Below are 24,576 nucleotides of genomic sequence, written 5' to 3' on the forward strand. Positions count from 1 at the left end.
GGCCGGCGCAGCACCGACGGCTGGCACAGAGCTCTGCGGAGGGCCGGGCGCTGCGCTCCCGGGCGGAGCCGAGTCTGCCGGGCTCTGGGGCGGGGCGGGGCCGTCGATCGGTCCGCGCCGCTCGTTCAGGTGCCGCGGAGGCTCCACGTAGTCAGGCGGCCGGCAGGCTGGGGCGCACGGACCTCGGCCCGTGGCTGTCGTAAGCCCAAGCCGGGCCCCCTCGCCCCAGGTCTCCCGCGGAGCCATGGCGGGCCCGGGCCCGGGCCCGGGGGATCAGGACGAGCACTACGATTTCCTGTTCAAGCTGGTGCTGGTGGGCGACGCGAGCGTGGGCAAGACGTGCGTGGTGCAGCGCTTCAAGACCGGCGTCTTCTCCGCGCGCCAGGGCAGCACCATTGGCGTCGACTTCACCATGAAGACGCTGGAGATCCAGGGCAAGCGGGTCAAGGTGGGAGGCGGCGCGGCCCGCCGCTCGCTCCCGGCGGGTGGTTCCTGGTCCAGTCCTTCAGTTTCCCCTTCTTTCGGAATGGGCCCGGGCCTTGATGGTCCGTCCGCACTGGGTTCTGGGTTCAGGTCCGAAAGCACCGCCTTGGGCTCTGGGAGTGGTGACAGTAGGCGTCCAGAGCGAGGAGGAGAGGAAGCCTGTCCCCCACACCCCACCCCCCTTGCTTACGGCGTGGGGACTCCTCCGAAATAACTTGCGGTGGAAGGCAACCTGCGGGCTGTTCCCGTGAGCGCCGCGCATGCTGGGACCGACCCTTCCCTGCGCGGCCCTCTGGGGAGCACTCAGCCAGATAACGACATCCCCGTGACCAGGAGGGACCAGGAAGTAGTGGCTGCTAGGACCGGAGGGCCAAAAGTTTTTTTGTCAGAATTTCCTCCCTGGCCACGCCTCCCTGCAGTCTCTCTTTTGTGGACCCGGTGGTGGAACTCGACTCCACCAGGGCCAGCGTAGGGTGGGGTGGGGATGGGGGTGGTGGTGGGGGCCTCCCCAGCTGGGGTTTGATAGAAACCGAAAACTTTACAGACACCGGAAGGTGGGGGAGAGAACCAAACTTTGGCAATGACCCCAGCAGAAACAGCAGGATGTGGTTGCCACAATGTCCTGGCAATGATTTGATAAATAATATTTGGGATGAATGAAATCAGTTTCTTAACCTAGGTGTCTGCCCTCCCTAACAGTAGCATCCTGGACAGGACGCAGCATTGTTCTTGCTCACAGTAACTTTCCCTCAGCAACTTTCCCGGCTTGCACCCGACAGAAGTCCTTTGCCATTTTTCCTGGTTTCAACTTTACAAGGATCTCCAAGCCAGCTTTAAAGAGTAGTGGGTGGGAGCTGCCCTATGTTTTCAGGAAGTGAAGCCCGGGGATGCGAGTCTCTTCACCCTGTTGCTGCTGTGGCTTTGTTTATTTGGGTGGCGGTAGGCCTGCCCTCTGTTGCCCTTGGCTGGGATACTTAGCTCTTTGTTTCTATAAAGTTGGGGTAATTTCTGGGTGTTGCCTCTCTCTTGTCCCATTTTGTAGAAAAAAAGTAAGTCAATCATTTTTATGACCACTGTGCCTCTAGAGATGTGGCTGCAAGGGTTTAAACAGTCCTTTGGGTGTCGGCATATTTTGGTTTCTGTGAGGTGGAAAAGGGCCAGGTGCAGGCAGGCAGCTTTAGTTGTTCTGGACCATCCCTTTGGAGCAGGTGGCCCGGGAAGGGCTGACATGGGTGGAGTATGTTCATGGTCAAGCTTGCACCCTCTGATAATGCCAGCAGTCAACAAAGTGCAATGTGAAAATAGAAGCAGAAGGAATATGGCTCCCTTTTGGAAAGCTCTTGGCCTGTGTCCGGTGTATGTGGATCCTGGTGCTGACTGGTCAAGGAGGGGGCTGTTTACCTGTGGAGATAACCCGTCACCTAGTGCAGCCCTGGGTGGACTGTGCACTTGAACTTAGGTTATGCAATACAGTACCGAGCAGCTTGTTATTTCTTTTCCTTGTGGTCACTTCAGATTTTCCTCTTAGGAGGTAGCCTTGTGGGCCTGTGAGTGGCAGAGCTGTGTTATGTGTGCTGGTTGTCCTTTCTAGAAGCTATTGTGAGGCAGCTGTTTAATGGATGTGTTCTATAGACTGGAGGGCGTTGTCACTGTTAATTCTTTTTGTGATGATGGGGGTTAAGCTTAGGGCTCAGTGTATAAGCCCTACCAGTAAGCCTGTCTCCCACCTGATCTGGGCTTTGTAAGAGTCCGAGGAACTCTCAGAGACAGGCCATCTGCTGTTCCAGCTCCTCTGAAGTGGAAGTACCCTGGAGTGAGTGGGGAGGCCAAGAAGGCAGAGGCTTTGCTTCCCAACAGTTCAGAGCAAAACCATTTTACTCAGTTCTGTGTTTCAGCTGTCAGAGCAAAACCATTTTATTCAGTTCTGTCTTTCAGTTGTCAGAGCAAAACCATTTTTATTCAGTTCTGTGTTTCAGTTTTACTTACTTGTTGAGAGACTACTGCTGAAATGGAAATTTGAAAATGACAGATCCAATCAAGTTTTTTTTTCCCTATAGTCATTTCCCATTACAACCACTGCACTATCCTACTTGAAGAGATGGCCTGTTTGTCTCTCCAACCCTATTCTCTAACCTCTTTAGCCCTCTTCTTTAGATATGCCAAGATTGTGCCTGCCTTACCACCTTTGCATCTTTCCCCACTTATCGTCATACTGTGTCCTTAGATCCCTGTGTAACTGATATTTTATTACTGGGTTCTATGAATACTGCTTTCCCACAGAGTCCTCTCCTGACCTCCCAGGTCTTTCCCCCCTGTTGTCTATGTGCTTATAGCACTCACCTAGACATGAACTTACCTGGGTTGTTTGTCTCTTCCTGTTGAAGATAAGCTCCTTAAGGACACAGAGATCCAGCTGGCCAGTGTCAGACACATGCTGTTCAGTATATGCCTGTTTACTGGTTAATATTTATAGAGGAAGCTGAAGCCAAGAAAAGTGAAGTAGCTGGCTTACCCGAGGTCTCTTATAAGTCAGGGCCAAAACCAAGATTTGAACTCTGGATTTGACTGGCTTCTGGGTACAGTGTTCACTTTCTGATTCCTTCTGTGCCAGGAAAGGTGGCCCCAAAGTTCTGAAGCTGATGACACCAAGAACCATTGCACTCACTGAGAACAGAGTATGCTTTTGCCACCCCCCTCTGTTTTTTGCAAGACATAGCTTCATGTAGTCTAGGCTAGCCTCAAGCTCACTATATAGTTGAGGATACCCTTGAGCTTGTGATCCTTTTGCCTCTACTTCCCAAATTCTGGGACCACAGATGTGTACCACCACAACCAGTTTTTGTACTAAGAAATCTTATAAATGCTTTTAATAATAAGAGTTGGCACCAGAATATTTCAGGGTGTTTATCAACTAATAGGGACACTGAGATAGTCCCACTCAGGGGTGGTCAGTTGATTCAGCAAGTAAAAGTACTGGCTGCCTAAGTTTGATCCTGAATCCCAGGGTGTGAGGTTGAGAACTGACTCCTGAAAGTTGATCCCTGAACTCCACACACGTGTGTACTTCTGTATATGTTCGACACACATGTCATATGTAGACATACAATAAAATTTAAAAAGTAGCCTAATCAGATCGCACAAGCTGCTGTGAAAATTTACAAGTTTTTTGTTTTTTTTTTTCAAGTCAGGGTTTCTCTGTGGCTTTGGAGCCAGTGCTGGAACTCACTCTGTAGACCAGGCTGGTCTCGAGCTCACAGAGATCCGCCTGCCTCTGCCTCCTGAGTGCTGGGATTAAAGGCATGAGCCACCACTGCCCGGCATTTACAAGCCTTTTAAAATGGTCATTTGAGGTGTCCTGGATGTGTTTGACTGGAGGTCTGAGGATTGGGTGTAGCACGTGAATCCAAATGCCATTTGTCTTTCTGAGGCCAGGTGTCTGAAGCCTTGTGTCTTACATCTGTGTCCATGCATTTTGAGTTCTTTCTTGGAGCCTCAGGCTTTTTCATCTCTGAAATGGGACTAATGACTGACCATTCACCTACTTGTGAAGGTTATTGAAAAACTGGATATGCTTGAAAGCATTTAAAATTTCCCTGGCTTTTTTTAAAAAAATATGTTTTAAAAATTTATTATTAATATATGTGTGTATGTGTATTTGTGCAACAGTAGGCTTGTGGAAGTCACAGGACCCTTCTCTCCTTTCACTCTGTGGGTCCTGTGTATTGAACTCATTGAGTTATCTTGCTGGCCCTTCCTAGCTTTTTTTCTCCCCCCCCCTTTTTTTTTTTTTTGAATAGGTGATCTATTCATATGGTTCACGTCACAAAATTTCAAAGACTTAAAGGATACTCAGGGAAGTTCTCTTACCCCTTTGGCCCTCAAGCTACCCTGAACCCAGTAAACAGAAAACAAATGTACTACCCATTTCTTTCTTTTCCTCCAAAACATATTGTAAATAAAGCCAAAATGTATAATGCAAACAAGCAAAAGGGTTTGTCTGATGGTTGCTTTTACTGCCATGTTCTTGTAGATGACTAGGGATGGTAAGCTTGCTTCTCCTCCAGCTCTCACTACTCCATGCTATTCCCTGTAGGAAAGCCCAGTTCCAAACCCCTAGTTCATTCCCACCGATTCTTCCTTCCTTTATGTGGGCAACACAAAGGCCTGTTATGTAAACTTGGTTTTGCAGATCACTAGGCACACAGTCCCCCAAGTACATGAAGCCTATACATGGCTTCATCAGGCCTCCTGGCTACTTGGTAGAAACACTGCCACATCTCTCTCTCTCTGGTTTTTCAAGGCAGTGTCTTGGTATAGCCCTGGCTGTTCTAAAACTTGCTCTTTAGGCCACGTTGGCCTTGAACTCACAGATATGTCTGCCTCTGCCTCCTGAGTGCTGGGATCAAAGGTGTCTGCCACCACTGCCCAGCTTCCACAACTCTTCATGGAATCTGTGCCTTTGGACCAGGACTTCCAGCTCATTGTCCTTGACTCAAGCTGGCCTCATAAATGTACTTTGTTTCATAGCTGCTCCTGTTATTTCCAAAGAAGGGGGGGTGGGGAGGATTAAAAGTGTGTGCGTGCGTGCGTGTGTTGGTTGGTGATGGAATCCATGGCCCATGCACTACAGACAAGTGCTCTCCTACTTAGCTGCACAAACCAGACTTTTCTTGTTTGCCTTCCCAGTTCTTCCCGTCTAGGACCTGGCTTTTTGTCTGTGCGTTTCCTATTTGGATAAAATCAATTTGACTTTTTGGTTCTGCTCAGAATAGAAAAAGGACTGTTAGATAAGAGATGTTCTGGGTCACAGTGATTGTCTGAAGAAATCTGTTCTTGATACCAATGGTCACCATGCTCATTGTAAACTAAACCTTGCCTCCTGAGGATTCTTACTGTCCTCAAGCAGTGCTCATGTGGGAAGAGACAGAGAGAGAGAGGGCTAGCTCCAGAACCGCAGAGGCAAGTTAACCCTCAGGTCAGCACACATTACCCTGGGTATATGATGGCACCTCTTCTAACTTACTGTGTCTAAGATGCCTGTCCAACTTTTACCCTGGTGGATTGTCAGCAGAATGGGAAGTGATGGTATATAAGTACCTGAGAGAGGAAGTGGCATGGGGAGTCAGGAAGGGTGGCCTCACCGCCCCTCCGTGACTGAGACTGCCCTGCCTCTCTTCTCATCCCTGTCCCTTTTGTTATTTTTTTTTGATAAGTCATATTCTGTAGCTCTGAACTTGGGGTTCTTCTGCCTCCGCCTCCTAAGTGCTGTCATTTTGGGTGTCAGCTACCACATCTGGCTCCTGTGGGGCCGCTTTGGGTACTTGGGGTCGAGGAGGAGCACACGTGCATATGTCCATCTTAGCAATTCCACCCATCTCCTCGTTCATCCCTCCACCTGATCTTTGCTGCCGCCCTTGTGGGAGATGTCTCCACTGTACAAAGGGAGGAAAGGCAGCCTGGATACGGCAAGTCTTGAACCAGAGCCTAGCCTTTTGGCTTTTAGTCTGGAGCATCTTTGTCTTGTAGTGTTTTGCCCTCCGCCACTGGCAGCAAGCACACACAATCAACGATCGAGAGAGGTGGGGATCAGGGTAAAATCTGGTCACCGGGGCCAGCGAGGTGGTTCAGTGGGTAAAGTTACCTAGCCTGACAACCTGAGTTTAGTCCCTGGTACCCACATGGTAGAAGGAAATTAATTCCTGAAAGTTGTTCTCTGACCTCCACCCCTGTTCCGTGGTACACATGTGCTCTCCTCCCCCCAAATAAGTGTTATTTAAAAGTTTAAAAAGTAAGCTGAATGGTGATAGCACAGGCCTTTAATCCCAGCACTTGGGAGGCAGAGGCAGTGAGTCCAAAACCAATCTGGTCTACCAAATGAGTTCCAGGACTGCCAGGACTACACAGAAAAACCCTGTCTTGAAAAACAAAAAAAAAATTAAAAAAAGTTTTTCTCATCATGAATCATTTGTATTGTATGTTTTAACTAGCAGTATTGTTTCAACATTGTAATACCAGGTGCTTGTTGTAAACAAATCCTTGTTAATTCAAATGAATCGAGCAGTGTTGAAAATGACCACTTCGAATAAGAGAGAAAACTTGTCTTCTAGACTCATGTTTGAATACAAAATGTTTTATTCACATTGCAATAGAAGCCAACCAAATCCTGCTAGATAAAAAACCTCTAACCGGCTTTGAGTTCGTGAGATAAGAATCTTTGTCATTAATAGCTTCTTAGATACCATTTAATATCTCCTCTTTTTTTGTTGTCATTGTATGAGACAGGGTCTCATTATGTAACCCTGTCTGGCCTGTACTTGCTCTACAGCCCAGGGTAGCTTTAAATTTGGAACAATCCTCCTGTGTTAAGAGCTGGGATTACAAGCTTGCCCACACCTGGCTTCTTCTACAATTAATTGTCTCACTTTGTCTTGGAGACATCCCCTTCCTGGGTGGAAAAAGGGAGAGCCAACCCTCAGTGTGATGTTTGGGATGTGGTTCTTTTATTTACATGCTGGGGATTGAACCCAAGGTCCTACACAAGGGCTTTACCACTGAGCTGTATGTTAAACCCTCTTTTTTTCTTTAAATTTAACTTTATTTTTTTGTAATGTAGGGCTGGCTGACCTAGAATTTACTCTGTAGCTTGGGCCAATCTCAATGTTGTGATTCTCCTCTCTCAACCTTCCAAATGCTGATGTGAGCCACCATATTGGCACCAGGCTGCATTTTGGACCAAAGAACTGCTAACACAGTGGCAGGTCCTAGTGGTCTGTAACTCTTTATAATCATCAGATGTACTCCCCAAAACCTGCCAAAAGAGAAAGTGCCAGGTTACAGAAAAGATTCAGGATGTAGTGTCACAGCTGATTGAACATTCAGAGCCACTATTTCATGAAGCCAACCGTGAAAGGAATAGCACCCATCAAAACATTTTTTTTTTTTTTGGTTTTTTTGAGACAGGGTTTCTCTGTGGAGCTTTGGAGCCTATCCTGGCACTGGCTCTGGAGACCAGGCTGGCCTCGAACTCACAGAGATCCACCTGCCTCTGCCTCCCAAGTGCTGGGATTAAAGGCGTGCGCCATCAACGCCCGGCCCATCAAAACATTTAAGTTCTAAGTTGTGATGTCAAAAAATCAGTCACATCCTTATGTTTTACTCTAATTATTTATGTATGTGTATATATTTACATATACATATGTAACTATCTAACTGTTTGTATTATATATTTACACACACACGCACAAATATATATTTTTTTTTTGAGACAGGGTCTTATTATGTAGCCCTGGCTGGCCTGGCATTGGCTGTGTAGATAAGCCTGAAACTCACAGAGATCGGCCTGGTTCTTCCTAAAGAGGCAGAGGCAGGCAGATCTCTGTGAGTTCAAGGCCATCCTGGACTACAGAGCAAGTTCCAGGACAGGCTCCAAAACAATAGAGAGAAACCCTGTTTCTCTCAAAAAACAAAACAACAATAAAAAAGAATTCTGGGATTAAAGGTTTATGCTATCATGGTCAGCTTTATTTTTGAGATAGGATCTATATTGACTAGCTTGACTTGGTACTGTGTTCAAGGGATTGTCCTGTTCAGCCCTAGGTGGCTGGGATTAAAGGCATGGGTCATTGTGGCTGCCTTAACAGTCCATATTTGGGATGACATCACTGTGACATGAATACATATAAAAACCTCTGAAGATGGATACTTTTCATGTCTGACTATACAAGCCTTCGATCTCAGCTATTCATAAGTCTCAGGCAAAAGGAGGGTTGCAAAGCCTGCCTGGGCAACTGAGTGAGACCCTGTCTCAAAAACCAAGCAGTGGGAGGCTGTGAGATGGCACAGTGGTTAAAGGTGCTTTCCATGATGCCTAATTGCCTGAGTTTGATCTCTAGGACCCACATGACAGAGAAAAGAACTTACTCCAGAAAGTTGTCTGACCTCTGTGTGTACATCCCTTTCCTGCACACAAGAATAAATAAAATATATTAAAAGCAAAACAAAACAAGAAACCAAACAGCCTGCCGAACAAACAAAACCAGTTCTGGGGTAAGGATAGCTAGCTAATTGCCAGAGTGTTTGTTTACCCAGTATGCCCACCCTGGGTTCCATTCCCAGCACAGTAAGAAGGAAAAATAGGTGGTTCACTTTAGGTTAGGTGGCACAGCTAGGTCCTGAAGATACGTCTGACATGTGGTAGGCTGTGACAGGCTTTTACTAAATATGTCTCATTCCTACCCCCCACCCCACCCCAGACAGAGTCTACTATGTAACTATGATTGTCTAGAACTCTGTGTAGACCAGTCTGGCCTTGAATTCAGAGATCCACCTGTCTCTGTCTTCCAATTGTTGAGATTAAAGGTGTGTGCCACCATCATGTCTGGCTCTTTTTAAAAAGATTTGTTTTTGTTTTATGTGTGTAAATGTGTACCTGCATCTATGTGTACCATGTGCATGCCTGGTGTCTGCAGAAGCTAGAAGGGTGTTAGAACTCCTGGAACTGGAGTTGCAGACAGTTATGAGCAGCATTGTGGGTGCTGGGAATTGAACCTGGTCCTCTGAAAGCTAGCAAGTGCTCTTAACACTGGGCTACCTCTCCAGCCCATTTTAGTTTTTTAAGTGACTGCTTTTTAGGGGACTAAGTACATCTTGACTTGAGAGACCCAGCCCACAGGCATGGGTTAGTTTTTCATCATAACAGAATGCCTAATAAAATCAGCATAAAAAAGAGTAATGACACAGTTTTAGAGGCTTCTTTGTGTTTTCCTTGTCTGCTTTGGACTGGTAAACAGTGTATTTGGGAGCCGGTAGCTGAGGAAGACTCGAGAAAAAGAGATAGATCCCCTTCCAAATCATGTCTCCAATGATCCAACTTCCTTCTACCAGGTTCCACTTTCTTTTCTTTTCTTTTTTTTTTTCCGAGACAGGGCTTCTCTGTGTAGCTTTGGAGCCTATCCTGGCATTCGCTATGGAGACCAGGCTGGCCTCCAACTCACAGAGATTTGCCTGCCTCTGCCTCCCGAGTCCTGGGATTAAAGGCGTGCGCCACCAACGCCCGGCTTCAGGTTCCACTTTCTAAAAGTTTAACCACCTACCCTTAGTGCCACAGGCTGGTCAATAGTTATTTAACACATGGGCCTTAGGGGATCCCAAATATTCAAACTTTAACAGCGTGGGGGGTGTCCCTGGCAGCAGTTGGCTGTCTATGAGGATGTTTAAGACTCCTGAAAGAAGTCTTGCCATTTCACACTAAACAAGCACTTGATTGCCATTATTGTGGCCCAGGAGTATAGAAACTGGGTGAGATTTTGGTCAAGGGAACAAACACAAGGCCTAACGTAAGTAAACATAAGCTCTTCCAGCATCTCCCAGATTACTTTATTAAAATTTAATTTTTCAATGCTGAGAATTGAACATAGGGACCCATGCATACTAAGCAAAAACTCTACCACTGACCTAAACTCCCAGCACAATATTTTTTTATTTGTTTATTTTTTTTCTGAGACAGTTTCTCTATGTAACCCTAGCTGTCCTGAAATTTGCTTTGTAGACCAGGCTGGCCTTGAACTCAGAGGTCACCCAGCACAGTATTTTTTAAAGTTAGAAATACTCTCTTCAGGTGGCCGGAGAGATGGCTTAGAGGTTAAGAGCACTGGCTGTTCTTCCAGAGATCCTGAGTTCAATTCCCAGCAATCAGATGGTGGCTCACAACCATCTATAATGAGATCTGGTGCCCTCTTTTGGCCTGCAGGCATACATGCTGGCAGAACACTGTATATATAATAAATAGATCTTAAAAAGAAAGAAAGAAAAAAAAAAAAAGAAAGAAATACTCGATACACAGGCTGGAGAGATGGCTCAGAGGTTAAGAGCACTTACTGCTCTTCCAGAGGTCCTGAGTTCAATTCCCAGCAACCACATGGTGGTAATAGGATCTGATACCCTCTTCTGGTATGCAGGTATACATGCAGAGCATCCAAAATAAATAAATAAATAAATAAATTTAAAAGAGAAAAAATACCATACCAAAAAAATACTCTTTGTATAGTTTCAATGAAAAACTGAATTTTTTCTTATATATACTGATTTCATGGCCAAAACAATAAATTACAGTTGTCAGAATAAAAATCATTTTGGTAGCTGTGGATTGTTAATATCTTCTATATTTATATTTAGGTGAAATATGTAGAAAAAAATAAAAATTTCAAGAAGTACATGACAATTGTGTGAAATACATGGAAGAAACCACACAGAAAAATAATTTTATTATTGAAGTGCCGGAGTGAATGCTTCAGTGTAAACTCCAAACTCTGTAGCTCTGACTTTGCTTCTTGGTATGTTGAGAGCCATGGCCTTGGTTGGGCTAGCTCCCTTGGTAGAATCTGTGCTTGGCCCATTCAAGGCCCACGGTTCCATTCTGACCGCTGAAGGGAAAGAAATCTTTCAAGGTTTCAAACTGACTTTTGCTGGACTGGTAGGCCGGTTGAAATACGAGTGGCAGGGTAGAGGCATAGAACCTGGCAGGTGCTCTGGGATTCATTGTGTTTGTTGCAGAGGTTGGGACTAAAGCTCCAAATAGTGGTCCTGTGACTGGCTCATGGTTTGTTCATGGGTTCGAAAGTACCTGCCTTCTCTCAGTGTTCAGGCTCTGAAGAGGAAAAGGTTCAGCAGAAGTCGTCTCTGTTCCTCAGGCCTCATCTCAACAGCACTCTGGTGACTGGGGAGTCTGAACCAGGCAGTGGACACACCTGGTACAAACAGGGCAAGAGCAGGGCAGAGTGTTGATATTAAAAGATGGCTGCTATAGAGCAGGGCCCTGTGGTGCCCATAGCTGTCGTGGGCATGCATGGATGATGGTGCGTGCTTGGACAAGCCCAGAGGATGCAGCAGCTCACCTTGTCCAGGGTCATGGAGACAGGAGGGTTGAGGGAGGCACTGAAAAATGGATGAGTATTCCTAAGGAGGAGGGACAGAAGGGGCTTCAGATGCCATGGCCATATGCATGCCAGACCATAGAAACACTATACGAGGTGTGGGCACAGCTTGAGAGTCAGGAGAGATGAGGCCATGGGTTGCTCCCAGGCCAGGCTGATTCTGTTGGTATCATGTCCACTGTTCTGAGGACAGCAGGAAACAAAGTGGTCAGCTTTGTCTGGGAGACCTGGGAGGCTGCCTGGCACTGTGTTCTGAGTTGATGTGGTGACTAAAGAGAAGGACAGATGGGCCCAAGACTGAGCTGAGACCTCCAAGCTGGGACTACTTTCTCATTACCAAAGTAGTAGGGCACAGGGAGGGTGGGGAAGAGCTGGGGAGAGTCGAGACTGTGATACTGTGGGTGCGTATGACTGAGGAAGTCTAGGAAAATAAGAAGCCCTGGGAGACTGGGAATGAAGCTCAGTGCTAGAACACCTTGCTTAGTATGCACAAGGTCCTAGCTAAACTCCCCTATTTAAAAAAACAAGAGAAAAAGAAGAGCTTGAGTTTAGAGACTTAACTGTGGAGGCTCTGAGGGTCATGGCGGGCAGAACTTGTTGCCTAGACTCTTTCTCTTTTGTTTTTTCATGACAGGTTTTTCTGTATAGCATTGGGTCCTGTCCTGGAACTCGCTCTGTAGACCAGGTTGACCTCAAACTCACAGAGATCTGTCTGCCTCTATCTCCTGAGTGCTGGGATTAGACGTGTGTGCCACCATCACTGATATGGCATGGTCTAAACTCTTAAGAATGCTGTTCTTGCCACAAAAGGCTCTCCTGATAGGCACAACCACATGAGGAACTTACAACCCTCTCTTTTGGGTGCTGTCCTGGTCATGGTGCCCACTTGAACTGGGCCAGGGGCCTGGGAGGCATCCTGTGGTCTAGGCTCACCCCTTGGTGCTGCAGCCCTGTGGCTAGTACTAGGTGGGTGGTCTGAGCTTCCAGGAAGGGAAGAAGGGGTATTAGGAGTAGTCAGCCCTTTGTAAGCAACTGAGGCAGGACTTGTTTGCCAAAGGCAAACACATCAAGAACATTCAGGCAAGGGTTTGATTCTTGTGGGAGATGTAACTCACTTGAAGAGATTTACTGAAAAAAGCTTTCCATATGCTGCAGGAGCCTTGTACACAGTGGGGAGCTAGGGCTGCAGGCTTGAAATAACCCCGCCACAGCTTCTCTTCTTGTAGATGTAAAGAGTAATCTTGCAGCTGGGCATGTAGCTCAGTTGGTAGAGTGCTTGCCCAGCATTCATGAAGGCATGGGTTCTCTTGCCTATTCTGCATATAACTAGGATGGTGGTGGCACATGCCTGTAATCTCCAAGACTTCTGGAGACAGGAGGATTAGAAGTTCAAGGTACTTTTTGGCTACATAGAGGGTTTGAAGCCAGCCTGGATATATGAGATCCTATCTCAGAAAGATTGATCTTGGAAAGTGACAGATAGGAAATACTGACAGCTCTGGGCACCCTGTTGTGTTCTGCCTGTCTGGATTCAAGGCATCATGGACCTGTTCTCTTACAGAGTGTGATGAACAACCCTGCAGAAAGCTGGCATGGCTGTCCTGTCACGTGGGCAGATGTTACTTTGCATTGCCATAGAACTCCCATTCAGGAAGGAGCTACATTACAGCAAGGGAATACAGTGCTTTCTGATGCTCACCTTGAGGGAGTGGGAGGAATTCTGGGTCCAGAGGCTGTCACTATCCCTGTCACTATCCCTCTGATCCTGACTCCTTTCAATTCCTCTTTGTCTGCAGTTGATGTCCTCAAGTCACTGTGTTTTCCTGCCCTCACTTGTTCTCTATCAGATCAAGACTTGCCTCTGGGCACTGGGTTAGAGTTAAACACTGCTAAATACAGTTAACGTACTATCAGTGGTGACCATAGGCCTTTATTATAAACACCCTTTTATAACGCTTATTTTTCCTTTAAATTAGTTAACATTTGGTGACTAACATGATTTGACAGCTATTAAAGCTTTCCCTGGTACCCTTTCTACCTTGAACAGAGGATTACTAGCCAAGTACTTGGCTCTGACTGGCCTCATGGCTCCCATGCTTATTTGGACACTGCATGGATTCCTTGAGGAAGCTAAACAGCAGCCACAGCTGCTGGCTGCCCAAGCAGACCTCCAACTCCAAAGACACCGCCCCATCTCGACTGCTTCCTACTGCTTGGACTACATACACTTTCACCATCACAAGCTTGGTGAACTCTAGCAGCCATTTCATCCAGGACAGAAGGGACACTCCTCTGGTAGCTCAACAGGAGACCTGTGATAGAGGCAAATATAGTCCTTGGTTTGTTTGAAGGACCATACTATGATGTTGCAGTACCCTTCCTGGCTATTTAAGAAGGCAGTCAGGCCAGGCGTTGGTGGCGCACGCCTTTAATCCCAGCTCTTGGGAGGCAGAGGCAGGTGGATCTCTGTGAGTTCGAGACCAGCCTGGTCTACAAGAGCTGTTCCAGGACAGCCTCCAAAGCCACAGAGAAACCCTGTCTCGAAAAACAAACAAGCAAACAAAAGGCAGTCAGTTCATTACACTCAGCTGCATTACTGAGCCCTGGGGTTGTGACATTAGGTCAAATGAAAGGCTTCTCCTGAAGTGTCTTTGCTTCCCTACCTGTGATCATTATTATTAGTAAAGTGGGCTAAAAGATGTGAGAGCAGAACCAGAGGCTGTGGCAGCAGTGACAGCAGCCCAGCAGTGGTCATAAGAGGGTAGCTGTAGAGTCCCTGGGAATGACCAGGATAGAAACCTGAGAATAGAGATGGCAGACAAAGGGTCAGAAAGCCAAAGGTGAAGAAAGATAGAAGACTTTGAAGACCACAGATGAGAAACTGATCACTCCAGTTGCTTGAAGAGTTAGTTTCAAGGAGCTACCAAGTCTTTTTCTTTTATTTATTTATTTATTTATTTATTTATTTATTTATTTATTTATTTATTATAGTGTTCTGTCTACACACCAGAAGGGGGCACCAGATCTCATTATAGATGGTTGTGAGCCACCATGTGGTTGCTGGGAATTGAACTCAAGACCTCTGGAAGAGCAGCCAGTGCTATTAACCTGGGCTATCTTTCCAGCCTTGAGCTTCCAAGTCTTAAGGTCTAGGGGTCCTAGACATTTGGCCTGAGAACTGAGACACCAACCACTGTAGACACTAAGGCTCCTGATAGTGTGGTTCATTCAGGAGTGTAATGCAAGCTGTAGGAGACTGAAGATTACAGTAGCTGCCTCGTGGCTCCTGGTGATTAAAACTCAGAGCAGTGAGCCTCTAACTTCAGGACCTGGAGACATGAACCATGTCTACTAAAGCCCAGAGCAACAGCTTGAGCTGTGAGGCTGCCATTCCAGCCCAGGGGCATGGGAGAGGGTTGGGGGAGACCCTCAGCACTGGAAGGACTTTCAATTTTTTTTTTTTTTTGAGACAGGGTTTCTCTGTGTAGCTTTGGAGCCTATCCTGGCACTAGCTCTGGAGATCAGGATGGCCTCGAACTCACAGAGATCCGCCTGCCTCTGCCTCCCGAGTGCTGGGATTAAAGGGGTGTGCCACCACCATCCGGCCCACTGGAAGGACTTTCATCAGCTACTCACAGTTCTTACCCAGAGAGCAGAAGGGCCACAGACAACAGAGTGAACTTGCCCACCTGCTGCACTTCCCTTGGAGTGACTGCTCCTTTCACTACTTGGTATAACACACGGTGGATCTAAAGCATTGCAGAACCCTGGCTAAGCTCTTCCCTAGAGGACAACACAGCAGAGGAGGCTGGTTGGAGGAGGAGCCTCAAACCCTACCTCCTGGTTTGACTCATGTCCCAAGACATCATAAAAAATAGCTCAGGAACTTGTATTTGGGTCATTCTGACCATCTCAGTTTTTGCCCTGAGAACTGACTTTTCCAAGGTTCTCATCTAATGCTAAGAAGCCTGGAACTTTCCATTGTCTGCTTACTCAGGACAGACTCCTTTGGGAGGGACAGGACAGGACAAGGAACAGGTCTCAGAACTGAACTTCCAGAGATGATTTTAGCCTAAAAAAAAAACAGGGGTGGTTTACTGTATTCATTGTGACTTACTCCAGGGGACTGTAAATCATGAATCCCTGGAAAGCAGCTTGGAGCCCTCTGCTTCTGGTGTGTGTGTGTATGTGTCTGTGTATGGTGAGTGTGTATATTATGTGTATGTGTGTGTGTGGTGTGTCTGTGTGTGTGGTATGTATGTGTGTGTATGTTGCTGTGTCTCGTGCTCCCTGCCTAGCTCCGTAAGTCATCTTGATGTAGGATACCTGAGTAAAATTAACAATGCTGTCTATGGTGTGAGCTGTTTGAGAGGCAGGAACGTGAAGGCAGTAAGAGTTACTTCTGCTTAGGAATGGAGCATTCATATCAGGAAGAGCTACCCTAAAGTGATAAAGGATGGGTAGGAGAGTCTATCTGCTGAAAGGTAGTGCTGCCTGTCCTGAAAAAGGCCTGGTGATGCAGACGATACTGCTTCACCATGTCTTCTGGAGGCTTGTGGACCAGCACAGGCTAGGAGTCATTAAGTGTGGAGCTTAAAAGAGAACAAGAGCCCTATCCCCACTGAGAATGGTGATTCTCAGTCTTCCTACTACAGGGTCAAAGACTTCCTGTTACAGGGACTGAATTTCCCTGCCCAACCTTGCTTGGTGGCAGAGGAGGGGCAATGTGTTTTTTTTGGTGCATGTATGCTCTGGAAGCCCATTTTTGTCTTTACTGGGACTCCAAAGTTCTCTGAGCCCCACAGTTGCTCATGGACACAACTCTAGATATCAGTAGCCTGGAGAATTTCTCCTAAATATCTAATGCAGGCTGAGAAGGCTTGCTGGGAAGGATTGAGAAGCAGGTGTGCCAGGAGAGAGAGAGAGTGAAGAACCAAGCCCTACTGGGCCGTGTGAGGGATGGTAGGGACTGGTGTCAGCGTGCTAGGGACTGGTGTCAGCATGGTATTCTTGGCAGTTTTGGCTGATTTGTGTATTCTGTGCAGTGGAAAAAGCTTTCAGCGTTCATAACTCTCAAACCAACTTACTGTCCAAAAAGAAAGACAAAGAAATTGGGGTGAGGGAGTAGATGGGCTACGCTTTGGAGGTGATGACTAAGTGTTCATTAGAATGGAAAAGGAAGTGATCATCTAGGACAAAAGCCTTGCTACTATCATCTAGTAACTCAGGAAGCCTAGATTTAATTAATTACTTTTTTTTTTGGCAGTTTTGCTGCGATCTACTACAGTTTATGTTCCTCCTGTTTGGGATTTGTTGATTTCCTTGGATTCTAAAATCAGTATCTTTTATCAAATATAGAGATTTCTTGGCCATTTGTTCTTTGTTTATCCCTGGCAAGGATTGTCACATGTACACCACCTCTACTGGCCATGCCAAGCAGAGTGCCTACCATAGAGCACTGGTGTTTGTTAAATGAAGGAATAAATGGTGGAGAAAGACCATATGCTCCATGCTTTGGCCAAGGTAGAAAAGCAGGAACATAGCCCCAGTCCAACCTCCTCACCACCAAATGTAGAACATTAGGAGACCCAGTACTGTACAGCTTGGACCCAGTGAGCTTGCAGCAGGGAAGACCCGAATGTGTAACCAGCCTGACCTGAGTGCACCCCGGAGCCAGTTCCTTTACCTGCAAATCCGGTGGTCAGCCGCTGTAAGCCAGGGATAAGGGGAGAGCCAGTCCATGGCAGACTCAGTTCATAATTGCCCTTGTCTTGAGGGACCCTACAGTTGTGAGACAAACTGCTCCCCATCCCCTTCTCTTTTCTTCCTCATACTGGATCCCTGAGTTGCTTTTTTTCTTTGTGTGTGTGTGTGTGTGTGTGTGTGTGTGTGTGTGTGTGTGTGTGCGTGCGTGCGTGCATTCAGAGGCCAGGAGAATTGGATGTCCTACTATTACTTGCCATCTACTCCTTTCGTGACAGGGTCTCTCCCTGAACCTGGAGCTTAAGTGTTTTTGGCTAGGCTAATGGCCAGCAGGCTTCAGTGATCAGTGATCCTGCCTCTGCTCACTTAGAGCTGAGGTTACCAGTGTACACAGGATACCTGGTTTGTTATGTGCGTGCTGGGATCCAAACTCTGGTCCCTTGGATTGCACAGCAATCGCTCTGAACCACCTCCCCAGCCATGAATTGCTTTTTTTTAAAATTTTTTTATTTTTTGAGACAGGGTTCTCTGTGTATTTTTGGAGCCTGTCCTAGAACTGTCTGCCTCCTGAATGCTGGGACTAAGGTGTGTGCCAGCACTGCCTGGCCAGAGTTGCTTTCTAAGGCTTGTAGAGGACTGTTGCTGTGAGCCACCGTTAGGCCAGTGGACTCACTGTTCTGGGCATGGGTCTATGGGGCTGCCCTTCCTGTCCCTTTGACATGTGTCACTGGGTTGACTCCTTTCTTCAGCTACAGATTTGGGACACGGCTGGCCAGGAGAGGTTCCGGACCATCACCCAGAGCTACTACCGTAGTGCCAATGGGGCCATCCTTGCATACGACATCACCAAGAGGAGCACCTTCCTGTCAGTGCCTCACTGGATTGAGGACGTGAGGAAGTATGCGGGCTCCAACATTGTACAGCTGCTGATTGGTGAGCTAGGGATGGTGGCTGGAGGGGCCTGGGGGTGAGTCTTAGATCTGCCTTTGCCTTTTTCTTCTTTTCCAGCACAAGGCAAGCCTGCCTTGGGAGGGGCTGAGCTTGGCCAGGAAAGGAACCAGAGTTGAACCAGGAGCTTGCAGTCCAGTTTAAAAGTTGGACTTAAAATTGAGATTAGAAAGCAAGGGGGTTTGCTTTGCAGTCCCTGTGTGCTCTGGGCCAACCGCTCTAGCTCTAAGGCATGGCGTTTTCTGCAAACAGCACTGCTTCTCCCGCTCAGAGGAAGTAATGAGGCAGGTTTGCTGCTCACTGGTTAAGCATGTAGCTAGTATGCACAAGGCTATAGGTTTCATCCCCAGCACTGCAGAGGAAAAAAGATAATAAGAAGAAAACAAGATGAGAGGCCATAGAGTATGAACTTCTCTTTTGCCTTTTAAAATTACATTTACTTAGTGTGTCTGTGAGCATGTGTGCATGTGTGCAGGGCATGTGTAGAGATCAGATGACAAATTTGCTAGAGTCAGTTCTCCTCTTTTACTAGTGGGTTCTGGGAACTGAACTCAGATCACTGGACTTGGCAACAAGTGTCTTTACCTGCTGAGCTGTCTTGCTGGCTGAGAAAATTTTATAAATCTGTCTGTCTGTCTGTCTGTCTGTCTGTCTGTCTATCTATCTATCTATCTATCTATCTATCTATCTATCTAGTGTATGTATATGGGTACACACATGCCAGACCACATGTGCATAAGCCAAAGGACCGCTTTCCGAGTCTGTTTTCTCCTTCTGCCATGTAGGTACTGGAGATTGAACTCACGTTACCTAGTTTAACAGCAAGCATCTGAACCCACTGAGCCAGCCAAGAACAAGAGCTTTAAACTATTAATCGCAGCTCTTGGAAGGCAGAGGCAGGTGGACCTCTGAGTTTGAGGTCAGCCTGTTCTACAGAGCTAGTTCCAGGACAGCTAGGGCTACACAGAGAAACCTGGTCTTGAAAAAAAAAAAAATCAAACACGAAAAAGAGCTTTAAAATAAAAAAGGTAGCCTGACTTGGTGGCTACACTTGTTCCAGTTCTCAAGAGGCTGAGGGGCAGGAGGATTGCTTTAGCCAACAGTTTCCAGTCTAGCCTGGGCAACCTAGGTGAGAACTCTTTATTTTTATTTTTTTATTCTTTGGATTTTTGAGACAAGGTTTCTCTGTATGACCCTGGGTGTCCTGGAACTCACTCGGTAGACCGCTGATCTTGAACTCAGAGATCGATTGTCTCTTGTGGCACTGCTGCCTGGCTAGAACTGTTTTTAAAAATTGTTAAAAATATGCTGGGTATGATGGTGTTTGCCTTCATTCCCAGCATTCAGGAGGCAGAAGCAAACAGATCGCTGAGTTCATGGCCAGGCTGGTCTACATACTGAATTCTAGTCCAGCCGTAGCTAATCAGTAAGAAAAAAAAGATAGGGGCTGGAGAGATGGCTCAGTGGTTTTGAGCACTTCCCAGTGACCTGAGTTTTCCCAACACTTACATTTTGGCTCACAACTATCTGTAATTTCAGGGAATATGTTATCTTCTGCTCTTTGTGGCTGCCAGGTGTACACATGGTTCACAGATGTACATGCAGGCAAAACACATAACATTTTTAAAAGGTGAAAACAAAAAGGACTATTTTAAGTTAGGTGGTGGTGGTATACACCTTTAATCACAGCACTCAGGAGGCAGAGGCAGGCAGATCTCTGTGAGTTCAAGGCCAGCCTGGTCTATAGAACCAGTTCCAGGACAGCCAGGCTTACACAGAGAAACCTTGTCTTGAAAAACAAAACAAAAAACACCACAACCAACAAAAGACTATGTTTTTAAAAGATTTTATTTATTTATTATGTATACAACATTCTGCCTCCATGCATATCTGCACACTAGAAGAGGGCACCAGATCTCATTATAGATGGTTGTGAGCCACCATGTGGTTGCTGGGAACTGAACTTGGGACCTCTGGAAGAGCAGCCAGTGCTCTCAACCTCTGAGCCATCTCTCCAGCCCCCAAAAGACTATTTTTAAGACGGGGGCCCGTCACCACACCCAGCAGTGTACCTGGAGCTGGTGGAGGGGACATGCTCTGGGACTCTTGGTGTGACTCTGCTGGCTAGAACTGTGCTGGTCTGGCACCTGTGGTTCTTATCATGCTCTACCTGGCCTTTCTCGACAGGGAACAAGTCAGACCTTGCCGATTTCCGGGAGGTCCCTCTGACTGAGGCACAGAGCCTGGCTGAGCACTATGACATCCTCTGTGCCATCGAGACCTCTGCCAAGGACTCCAGCAATGTGGAGGAGGCCTTCACCAGAGTGGCCACTGAACTCATCATGAGGCACGGAGGCCCCCTGTTCAGTGAGAAGAGCACCGACCACATCCAGCTGGACAGCAAGGACGTTACTGAGAGCTGGGGCTGTGGGTGCTGACTGGGGGGTGGGGACAGGAGAGGCAGACCAAGCCTTCCCACCTCCTTTGTCTGCAGCCTGTCAAGCCCCACCATTCAGAGCTAGCCCTCCAGGGCACTGGCTTCTCTAGAGGGATTCTGCACCCCTGGCCTGGATGCTGGGTAGAAAGGGAGAAGAAGAAGCAGGGTTGTCCTGTGCAGAAGGCCATTGGCCAGGGCAGGTTGTGGACCATCCTGCCAGCCAGCATCTGCTCCCTCCGTGTTCTTCACATTCCAGGACTAGCCTGAGCCTTCCAGCATAGACTACGGTGGGAAAGGGCCCGGCCGTGCTGCCCAGCCCCCACGTGCTGGTCTTACCTTCTCCTGCCTTGACTGCTGCTCTCCAGGGATGTACCCCAGGTTCCTCCAGGTCATTCTCTGGCCTCCAACCACAGTGTAAAAAGCACATTAGGCCAGCGGACTGGTGCCGAGCCTTGTCCCTGGGAAGCCTGAGCTCATCAGGAGGAGGCAGTGCCCTCCCCTCACTGCCAGCTTGGAGCTCTTATACGGCTCCCTGGACCTGGCTTGCTCGCTGCCTTACCAAGACCTCTTGAGTTTTTCTGCTTTTTCATGTAGCATCTCATTTTCACTGACACAAGTGTAGGGTCATGGCCAGAGGCCAGCTGGGGACTGTCTGCTGGCTTGAGGCCCAACATTTTGCCAGTCAGGTTGCCAAAGCAGCTAATCTTTCGGTGTGGTGGAGGGTTGAGATAGGAAAGTGAACATTTAAGGAGAAGGAAGCAGCTTGTGACGCTGTGTGTGTGTGTTTGGGGGGGGGGGGTGGAGCACAAGGCTGAGCTCACACAAGGCCCTGGGTTCAGTCCTCAGAACTACAAATGACAACAAAACAGCTTCTTTCTGCCGTGTCCCAGAAGTGGAGGGCCCTGTGGATGCCAGCCTTTCGCCATGTGGAGGAACCTTCCCTGCCACAGTTCAGAGCTTCCAGTTCCCCACAGTCCCAGCCTAGCTTATAGTTTCAAAGCAAAACAGACAAGTACTTGGTGGCCTGAGTCCTGGCCATCTTGTACTCACTGGTCCCTTGCCTCTCTTAACATGTACTTCCTGCTGGGGTCAGAAGGAAAAGTGGGGTTCTTAGGAGGCAGGTCTGTGCTTTGGTGGGCTCAGGGATCAAAGCAATTAGGTTCAGGGATTGAGCCAGGGGATGTTCCTGAGATAGTTTTGTCCTTTCTGTGCCCTTCTACCACCTCATACATCCACACAGTAAACTGCTTTTAGACCCACAAGGAAGGCCACAGCAGCCATGGGGCCCCAGCCACTGGGTCAGGCTCAGTCCAATCTAATCACTGATCAGGGTTTGTTCCCTGCATCTCCCTTCCTGCTGGCATCCCACCCTTGCCTTGCATTTCAAACATTCTGGTCTGTCAGCCCCTTTTCCTAGGTATATCTGGCCACAGGGCCAGGAGCAGGGCTTTGCAACAACTCTATAGCAGCCTTGGGAGACAGAACTGTGGTGAACTAAATAAACAGGGCTAGACCCACTGACCCCCTTAAGGTAGGCAGCAGCCTGTGGATTAGCTGAGCCTGGTTCTTGTGGGGTGGAAGGTTTCCTAAGTGAACCAGAGCCTGCTCTTAGTGCTTCTCTGGTGGGGATCACTGTGGCTGTACTGGGCAGGAGCTGCAAGTAGCCATAGCATCAGGAAGATGGAGAACCACTGCCATAAGGTCTAACCTGGAATGGATAGAACTGAATAAGCCCTAATTGGTCCAGGGAGCCTTCTTCGCTGGTGGCCTCATGGCTGACCCAGCAACCAGGAAGATGATTTCTTTTTCCATTCACAGGAAGATCACCTCACTTCCCTTTCACAATCTCGAGGTGCTGAGGCCCTGCCCTGTGCCCTTTAGCAGGAGCAGCCCTGCTCTAAGAGTTTAGCCCAGACACCAAAGTCTCCTCGAGCCCTGCACTACCCCCCCTGCCCTGGTATCCACTCTGTGCTCTCACTCTCTGGGTTCCAGGTCCACTGCCAGGTGCAGGTCTGGAAGGCCAGGCCCAGGGCTCTCACCCAGTGTGAATGACCGTGGCCTCCACAGCCTGCCCACCTCTCTACTCACATGTCTGGGGCCAATGTGACCCTCCTCTTCCAAATCTCTCTGCCAACCTGCCTTCTTATCGACAGCACAGAATCCCACAAGTGACCCAGAGGACATTTCTGAGGGGAGATGGCCCCTCCCCAGCCACAGGCCTTATCTTCGGTATCCTGGCAAGGATGAGTTCTTCCCTTGACCCCTCAGTGGCCTGGGAGGGCACTGAATCCTGGACTGAAGCTGGCTCCTACAGAGAAGCTGCTGCTGTCCCTTCAGACAGTAGTGCTGAGCTCTGGTCCTCTGCTGAGGCACCTGCCCCACTGCAGTGCACAGAGAGACGTCTGGGCCTTTGTCAGAAGGAGCACCGGGCTTGAGGACCAGAAAACAGGCAAGCGTGCAAGTCAGGAAACAAAACCAGCTGCTTTCCTTCCCCCTGGGCAGGCTTGGCTGGCTGCCAGCAGCCCAGGGCCTCTGGGGCAACAGGAGTTTAATCTTTTCCCTTGTTTAAAAGTTACTAAACAGCAGGAACAGGTGGAGGCTGTATGCTAGGGAGGGCAAGGAAGTACCCACAGAAAGGCTGGGCAGGGCCAGGGTGACTGCAGCAGGAGAGTGAAGGGCTAAGGTCTTGCCCACTAAGGTACCAAGAAGGAACTCATGTCCCTTTGAGTGGAAGTCTGTCCCCAAGGACACAGGCCCCAACTAGGGGGGAATCTACAGGGAGCCCCTGGTTCACATTGAATTGGTTGCCCTGTCCCAGGTTGCTGCCAGTGGTGGGCCGCTAGCCAAATGCACCCCAGCAGGGCCTGGACGGGCAGAACTGCCAGCCCAAGGGTTCCATGTGCATTGGGGAAATTTTCACATTACCTATTTATGAACATGTAAGTCTTTCTATCAAATCTATTTTTGAAAAATGAAAAGTTGCCTTTCTGGATATGTCACAGAGCCAGTGTACAATTCAAACATTAAACATTTCTGTACTGAGTCTGTGCTCAACCTTGGTTCTGTCACTCCTGAACCCAGAGCCTGCCTGGGTGGCTGTGTGGAGTCCCTAGTCTGGTCTCCAGGATGGGTGGGTAGGTGAGCATACCTCGCTGTCCTGCCTGGTCTGGAGAAAGAAGCCTAAGACCTTTCCTTTGACCCTGGGCTGTCTGAGCTAGAAGCAGTCAGAGATTAGGCCAGTCCTTGGGGTGGGGTGGGGGTAGGGGGAATCACACCCTGCTTTTTACTGAACATGAAGGGCCTCAGAGTCAGCATTTTTTTTTTTTTTTTTTTTTGAGACAGGGTTCCCTGTGTAGTCCAGACTGGCCTCAGACTCAGAGATTCATCTGCTCTGCCTCCTGAGTGCTGGGGTGCTGGGATTAAAGGTGTGTGCCGCTGCTGCCTGGCCCAAAGTTAACTTTTTGTTTTTGAGACAGTTTCTCTGTAGCTTTGGAGTCTTGTGACCTGGAAATTAAACTTACTCTGTATACCAGGCTGGCCTGGAACTCACAAAGATCCACCTGCCTCTGCTCCAGAGTGCTGGGATTAAAGCTGTGCACCACCACTGTTCGCTGGAGTTAACATTCTTGCTGGAGCCCAGACAACAGGAAGAAGCAGAGCTGTGTTCTAAGAGTCCAGATTGCTTGTTACTCTGTTTCCAGCCCAAGAGCAGATTCAAAATGTGGCAGGTGCCTGACCCACTGGCCCATGAACTGGTAGCTCACCAGATGAAGTGAGCCTATTTCTAGTCACCCATGGGAATTCTCTGCTGATGAAGCTTTCAGACACTGGGTGCAGTCCTGGACTTTGGAGCAGGGAAACAGGTCGGAGGCCTCAGGACTTTTTCTAAGCCCGGGGTTCTCTCCTGAGCCTGACTGGCACTAGATCTGGGTCGAGTTCTGGGCTTGAGTATGGACTTGCCTTCTCCGAGGGTCACCAAAGCTCCACACTAGATTTGTCTTTGCACCCCATGGCCTTGGTGCAGTGGGTCCTGCCAGCACTTCTCATAGAGATTGTCTGTGGGCAAGGTAGACT

At 48.1% G+C, this 24,576-nt stretch overlaps 1 protein-coding gene across 1 annotated transcript; it reads left to right on the forward strand.

Moving 5' to 3' along the window:
- Nucleotides 1–23,545, forward strand: Rab43 (RAB43, member RAS oncogene family). The gene is made up of 3 exons (XM_027428706.2): nucleotides 1–448; nucleotides 17,867–18,050; nucleotides 20,253–23,545. Exons 1-3 carry the CDS (start codon nucleotides 245–247, stop codon nucleotides 20,501–20,503), a joined length of 639 nt encoding a protein of 212 aa, XP_027284507.1. The 5' UTR covers nucleotides 1–244; the 3' UTR covers nucleotides 20,504–23,545.
- The last annotated feature ends 1,031 nt before the right edge of the window (nucleotides 23,546–24,576 follow it).

This window comes from Cricetulus griseus, chromosome 8, assembly GCF_003668045.3.
Source record: "Cricetulus griseus strain 17A/GY chromosome 8, alternate assembly CriGri-PICRH-1.0, whole genome shotgun sequence".
Taxonomy (NCBI): Eukaryota; Metazoa; Chordata; class Mammalia; order Rodentia; family Cricetidae; genus Cricetulus; species Cricetulus griseus.

Coding starts and splice junctions, on each gene's coding strand:
- Rab43 (XM_027428706.2), top strand. CDS start 245: ATGGCGGGCCCGGGCCCGGGCCCGGGGGATCAGGACGAGCACTACGAT. Junction 449..17,866: donor TCCAGGGCAAGCGGGTCAAG/GTGGGAGGCGGC, acceptor TCCTTTCTTCAG/CTACAGATTTGGGACACGGC. Junction 18,051..20,252: donor CATTGTACAGCTGCTGATTG/GTGAGCTAGGGA, acceptor CTTTCTCGACAG/GGAACAAGTCAGACCTTGCC.